Source organism: Poecilia formosa, unplaced genomic scaffold (genome assembly GCF_000485575.1).
Source record: "Poecilia formosa unplaced genomic scaffold, Poecilia_formosa-5.1.2 Scaffold533, whole genome shotgun sequence".
Taxonomy (NCBI): domain Eukaryota; kingdom Metazoa; phylum Chordata; class Actinopteri; order Cyprinodontiformes; family Poeciliidae; genus Poecilia; species Poecilia formosa.
In genome coordinates, this window is record NW_006800472.1 from 224,919 (window position 1) to 231,494 (window position 6,576).

Sequence of the window (6,576 nt, forward strand, 5' to 3'; positions counted from 1 at the left end):
TATATCTAGTATCTCAAAACTCTGAGGCAACAGCAGAGAACAAATCCACAAATGGATTTGTGGATTTGTTCAGTTTAAGCTAATCTGGATTTGCAAGGAGACTTCTCAGTTATCAGCACGGATCAAACCATCAACATGCGTACAGGCCAACGTCAGACATAACACCCATTGCAGAATGTGTGGTAATTTCCATGGACAGACCCCGTCTATTCTTACCAAGTTTGAAGCAATTTAACAGAAAAGAAAACATTTCATTGGCTAAACATGCAGAGCACTTAGAAAAGAATTGCATTTGTAGTTGCTGCAAAGGTTGCTTGTAACAGGGAGGTTGAACTCAAATCCATCGTACACTTTTTAGACTTTAATTTTAAAAAACAAACTTTGAAAATCACATATTTGTGTTACCCGTTTTTATACATTTTGATCTACTTACTGTTGGTCAGCCAAATGAAATAACAGTAAAATACATCTAACCGTTTTTCTAATCTGAAAGTGTCCTAAGGTATGAATAAATATTGCAAAATAAAATGACTAATTAGTAGTCCATTGATAGGTTGATTAACTTTACTGAGAAGCATTACAAAGGAAGGCTGCAGCTTGTGAAAGCTGATGAGAACTGAGTGAAGGAAGGAAGCAGAAAAGACAGAAGAAATGTTTAATCACCTTCAACGTCTCCACAGCAGAGCAGCAAGCTGAGAACTTAAGCAAAAAATAATAATAATAATAAACTTGTTTGTCAAATAAACATATTATAAATAGCTAAATAAATTAAATTAAATGTTGCATCAAGAATTGAATTTCTAATCTGAAGCAAAACTTGTAGCAAAGAGAAAAAAACTTCTCATCTCATATTTTGCTGTCCTAGTCGTCTCTTTTTACACTTTTTTTTAAAGTCTAAATAGTGCAGATGAAAAAGCGAAGTACTTACACAGTAAACATGTCACACAGAGCAAAGTGTGACCCATCCTCGTATCCAACACTGACGATTTACTTCAGAGAAAACTTTCCACTTTGACTGAGAGGATGAAACTAAAGCAGAAACTCTGGATGAGATCAGGAGTTTTCGGATCAAAATTTTAAAATCATCCTGTTTGCTTCTTTTTAGTACCTCTGCAGTGGGTTTCTTCTGCAGACCACTCTTACACTTCCTCCTTCCGCATCTCCTGTCCAACAGCTACACAGTGCAAAGGGACGGTTTCTGCACCTCTGAACATAATGTGCGTTGTCACTGAAATCCTTGTTGTGTGCATTACCAACCAAACAGATGGTAGATTAGTGTTTTTAAGTAGCTTCTTATATTCTTTTATTCACCAAGGCTTTGCAAAAATACAAATTTGATCAACATTTGGCCTGAAAATGCAGCAGAAACTTGATTTGATGTTTCAGTGCGTCTGCACAACAATGAAGTTGTCATTGTTAGACTACAGGCAATAGACTTTACAACACGATAGATCAAAACTGTAACACTTTAAAGGTTAACTTTACTCCATTCCATTGGAGAGATAAAAAGTCAAGCTGTGTCTTTGTGTTTCCGACAGTCACTCTGCTGTGAGCTTCAGGTTCAAAAAGAGATAAAGCAAAACCAGAGGGTCTTTAAGTTTGGCTGTAGATCCTCAGGTGATGACGTTGTGCTGCTGTTAAAAAACAATAAGAAAAAGTGTGTGGGAGTGTGAACAGCTGAATGTTACTTTCTTGTGCGCACCACAACCTTTGGTCTGGTCCCCCTGTGTTTCCTGTTTCATGCTGCTTTACTGTTGAGGGAAACGTTGCATCTCTTTATGTCTCTTTGGCTGCAGACAAACCAAATCAGTTGCTACTTCTGTATGCAGTGTAGGTGTAGAAATGGACGATTTACCAATCAGTGACTGGATGAGCACAAACATACACTGAATATCTGTTGTTGTTGTATCAACTCTCCAGATCTCTCAGGTCTTCTGGTTCTGGTTCTGCTCTGCATCCCCAGAAACCAGAACCAAACATGGAGAAGCAGCATTCAGCTTCTATGCACCACAAATCTGGAACAAACTTCCAGAAAACTGCAAAGAAGCCGAAACATCTTGGCAGACCAAAGGAACGATGAGGCCCCTTCAGTCAGAAAAATAGTGTTGCTATTTACATTCAGATCTCACAAACTACTTAAAGGTAAAACATGTTTGAAGTTGCATGTTAAGCATATTCTTTAAAAACTCTTACCTGAAGCACGACTGGACCAAACGATTTGATGACGCACTTCTCACTTATGGTTATTAATAATATATCTTGTGTCTCCAGTTGTTGTCATGATCATGTTTGCCAGACATTTCTTCAACTGAAGTAAAACTACATGATTATTTTGATCCCCAATAGAAAGCAGCTGTGCTGATGTAAACACCATCCTTCTCTTCCTTTTCCCTGAATCACAGTGAAGAAAAGGACTTTGTGCCACAAAGAGAATCTTTAACATGAATGTTCAAAGACTACATACAGTTTACATAAGGTGAAAAACAAGTGACACTTTGTTTCCATATGAAGCAAGAAAACACACGTGTTGAGTGTGTGACAAGGTGTGTCAGATGATGTCACCCTAGGCCTGGCCTTCCTAATTTAGTTCCTGTTTTGCAGGAACTAAACAGTTCAGTTCAGTTCAGTTCAGTAAACATATAAAAACAGAACTTGTGTTTACTTTCTGTCAATCTTATGATCATTTCGAGTCACCCAGCATCCTTTGCTTCCTGAAGACATTTATTTCTCTCCTCAGTGATTAAGATTATTGACAGCAGAGTTTTCCTTTAGTTAGAGCAGGATGTTTGTGTCACTATGAGCAACTATGAAGGAAACATCTTCAGGGAAATGAATCCAGGTTGTAAATGGAGACTCACAGGCTCTGCTTTGTGTTGATTTTTATGACTTTTATGGCTACTCTGAAAAGTTTCCAGGAGGAAGAAACAACAGTCAGTTGTTCTGAGTTTAGCTTAATGAGGAAACAAGCTCACAGTTTTTATTATTATAACATGCAAATGGCTGCAGAGACATGAAGAGCAGAAGGAGACATGCCATCACAAAACATTAGAAAAGATAAGTGAAAGTAATGGTTACAATTGAAAAAAAATCAATTGATTCATTGATTAATCACTATACCTCACTTTGTGAGCTTGAAAGGTAAAAATACACGTTTCAAATGTGTGTGTGTGTGTGTGGGGGGGGGGGGGATGTTTTTTGACAGCTACTCTCTGAAAAGTTTCCAGGCGGAAACATCAGTTTTTATTATTATCATATGCAAATGGAGATGAAGACCAGTGAAAGACGTCACATCACAAAACATTAGATGATCAGAGACATTTAGTCATATATTTATATATAAAAATATGCTTGCTTATCAAGTGACTCATGTGATGTGAAAACAGTGTTTCCATTGCAGTTCTGAAAATTACACTAATTTCAATATAGTCAAAAAATCAGTCAGAGGTTTTAATATGCATTTAAATATAATACTGACTATAGATGTCAGCTTTATTGTTCAAGTACAGAAGGAACTCTGCATAGTGAACTAGAAACTCATTTCATAAAGAAAAACATTTTTTTCTTCAGAGAGAATATTTAACTGGACTTTAGTTCACCGTAACCACGTTGATTTTTGGGAACAAAATGACAATGATTGACTGAATAAATGGGTAAAATAGATATTAAATCTATCAATACTGGCACCATTTTAATGCTACATCTAGTTAACTTAGACATCTGATGTTTATTTTTGCACATTTGAATATTCAAATTTTCTCCCCACCCTGTCAGTTATCTGTCAGACAGAACAGAGCCGTCAAACAGATCTGTCTGCAACAGAACACCAACATCTTTATTTACTTCAACACAAGACAAACTAACTGAATGTAAGTTTTTAAATCTATTATCTGATGTGTGTCTGTTTGTGATTAGGATCCACATTAATGGCTTCTCCTTTATTCAATTGTTGATACAAGTAATATTTGCGACATTGAGTTGTCCAAGCTCTTTATGCTAACAGAAGTATGTTAAAACAATGCAATGGTGAATTCATAACGTTTGTGGTTATTTTTCAGATTTTTGTGGAAAACAACTGACCTCTGTTTCCCTAGACCTATAAAATAATCAGTAAATGTACAAAAAGAAAAAAAAAAAAAGATTAATTCTCATGAACCTTCTAAGACGATTTCATGAAGTACAGTCTTTTTATTTTATTTATGTTTACATTTAGCTACAAAAAGATTTTTTATTGATAGATTTTGGAGGTTTTTGGGGGGAATTTTACATGTATGTTTTATTTTTTCAACAGAAACAAATCAGTCAAAATAAAACACTGGCAAAAATGCAGTGGACTCTGCTTCTGCTGATGTGGATGGGTAAGTGTCTCCACCACTTACTCTAGTTGTTGGCATCTTTATACAATCCCAATAAAGTCTTTGATGTAGTTGCCTTACAGCACTTTAAAAGTGTCTTGTGACTAAATCCACTGACTATTTTCTTTCTGTTTTAGATCAATGCTGTCCAGTGGTTTCTCAGCTCTATCAGTTTCACTACATTAATGAGGAAAAGACCTGGACTGAAGCTCAGCAGTACTGCAGAGAGAAACACACCGACCTGGTCACAGTGACTAACATGAAGGACATGAAGAGACTCATCAACATGTCAGCTGGAGATCAGAGTGAAGCCTGGATTGGTCTGTATTATCAAACAGATGGTGACAGAAAGTGGCACTGGTCTCAATCTGAAGTGAAGTTCAATGAAAGTGAGACAAACTGGAACACAAACGAGCCAAATGATAAAACTGGATGGCAGAACTGTGGAATCATATGGAAGAACCTGAAGTGGGGAGACCTGTCCTGTAATGATCCTCGATATTTTCTCTGCTATGATGGTGAGAACATTTGAGTTTTAAGGGTTCAATTTCAATCCTGCATTTTGGATGTAAATTTTTATTTTTATCAGAAGTAAAGTAAAAGACTAAAAATAATCAATATATTATTAGAAAATACTTAGCTATAACTTGGACATGGAATTTTTGCTGCAATATTTGACTTAAGATTGTATTCTGGGAAGAAAATACTTATTTCAGCTGATGCTCATATTTTGTTTATCACACAGACAGTAATTCATCCAAGAAATTCCACTTGATTCAAGAAAATAAAACGTGGACAGAAGCTCAGAGTTACTGTAGAGAGAAACACACAGACCTGATCAGTGGAACGAAGCAGATAGAGGATGAAGAAGTGAAGAATGAAATCAGCCATGTGGGAAGTTATACATACATTTTAACTGGTCTGTTCAGAGACACCTGGAGGTGGTCAGATGGAAGCAGTTTCTCTTTCAGACACTGGAATAAAGGGTTTGACTATCAGGCAAGGTATGATGGTCAATGTGCCATGATTAAGTTTGATGATGGAGGCAGATGGAAGAATGAGAACTGTGATCAAAGAAAACCTTTCATCTGTTATGATGGTGAGTTTTTCTAGTAAAAATTCCCACAATAACAAAATTAATACTGTGTGGCAAAAAGAACAGTTGAATTTATTCATCTACCCATTTGCATTTTTAAATTTGTGTTCTGAAAAAAATCGCAAATCATGAATGTACAAAACACTTGAAATTTCAAAATGTTCTGTCAAATCACAGATATATTTTAGTTTTTCCATGCTATATTTCATTGTTCTTGTTTATAAATAACATCGTCAGACATAAGGTGTGAGTTATTTCATATGTGCTGTGAATGTCTGACAGATGAATTGATCCTGATCAAAGAAAATAAAACCTGGGAGGACGCCTTGACCTACTGCAGAGATCACCACCATGACCTGGTCACCATCACCAACATGGAGGATCAGATATCTGTCCAGCAGGAAGCCCAGTTTGCCTCGACTGATTATGTCTGGATGGGACTGAGCTACGCCTGCACTCTGGATTTGTGGTTCTGGGTCAGTGATGATGTGGTCAGCTATCCGAACTGGGCCTCAAATGAACCGATGGACGACTGTGACATGTCTGGAGCCATGGAGACGGGAGGAAAACATAAGTGGAGGAAAAAAAGAGACAGTGAGAAGTTTAATTTCATCTGTTCTAAGTAGAGGCCAGCAGGATGGTTACTGTTAACCAGGTGTCATTAGATTAGATCTGAACTTCCAGGGCTTAAATCTTTTTTTGTTTGTTCGATTGCTCTGGACTTAAAGAAGGACCACATTTAATGTTAGTTAAAAACTTGTATTTGCATGTTGAATATTAAAAGACACAAATGTATCAGCTTATATCAATAAAGATGTAAATAAACCATAAAAGACCAAAAAAGAAAGAAATGAACATCTTTCTGTTCTTTTCAGCTTAACAAGAGTCAGGCTGAGCAATGTGGTTTTGGTTCATCAGTTCTTTTGCATTTATTGACATTCATCCCAACTTTTAAGTTGTTGCAGAAGCTTCATATAAATTTAGAAAAGATATGCATAAAAACCACATAAAATGACATCAGATCTCTGAAAGAGATAAACTCTCTTAACCATATTTCTTTTATTGACTTGAGAAAAGAGTCAGCTAGTCAAAACTACAAGTATGTAGAGAAAAATATCTGAAAAAAAT

At 36.3% G+C, this 6,576-nt stretch overlaps 1 protein-coding gene across 1 annotated transcript; it reads left to right on the forward strand.

Annotated features, from left to right (window-relative positions):
- The first annotated feature begins 4,321 nt into the window (after positions 1-4,321).
- LOC103129303 (snaclec stejaggregin-B subunit beta-1-like) lies at positions 4,322-6,150 on the forward strand. The gene is made up of 3 exons (XM_016664964.1): positions 4,322-4,355; positions 4,490-4,718; positions 5,729-6,150. The coding sequence occupies exons 1-3, from the start codon at positions 4,322-4,324 to the stop codon at positions 6,072-6,074; spliced, it is 609 nt and encodes a 202-aa protein (XP_016520450.1). The 3' UTR covers positions 6,075-6,150.
- The last annotated feature ends 426 nt before the right edge of the window (positions 6,151-6,576 follow it).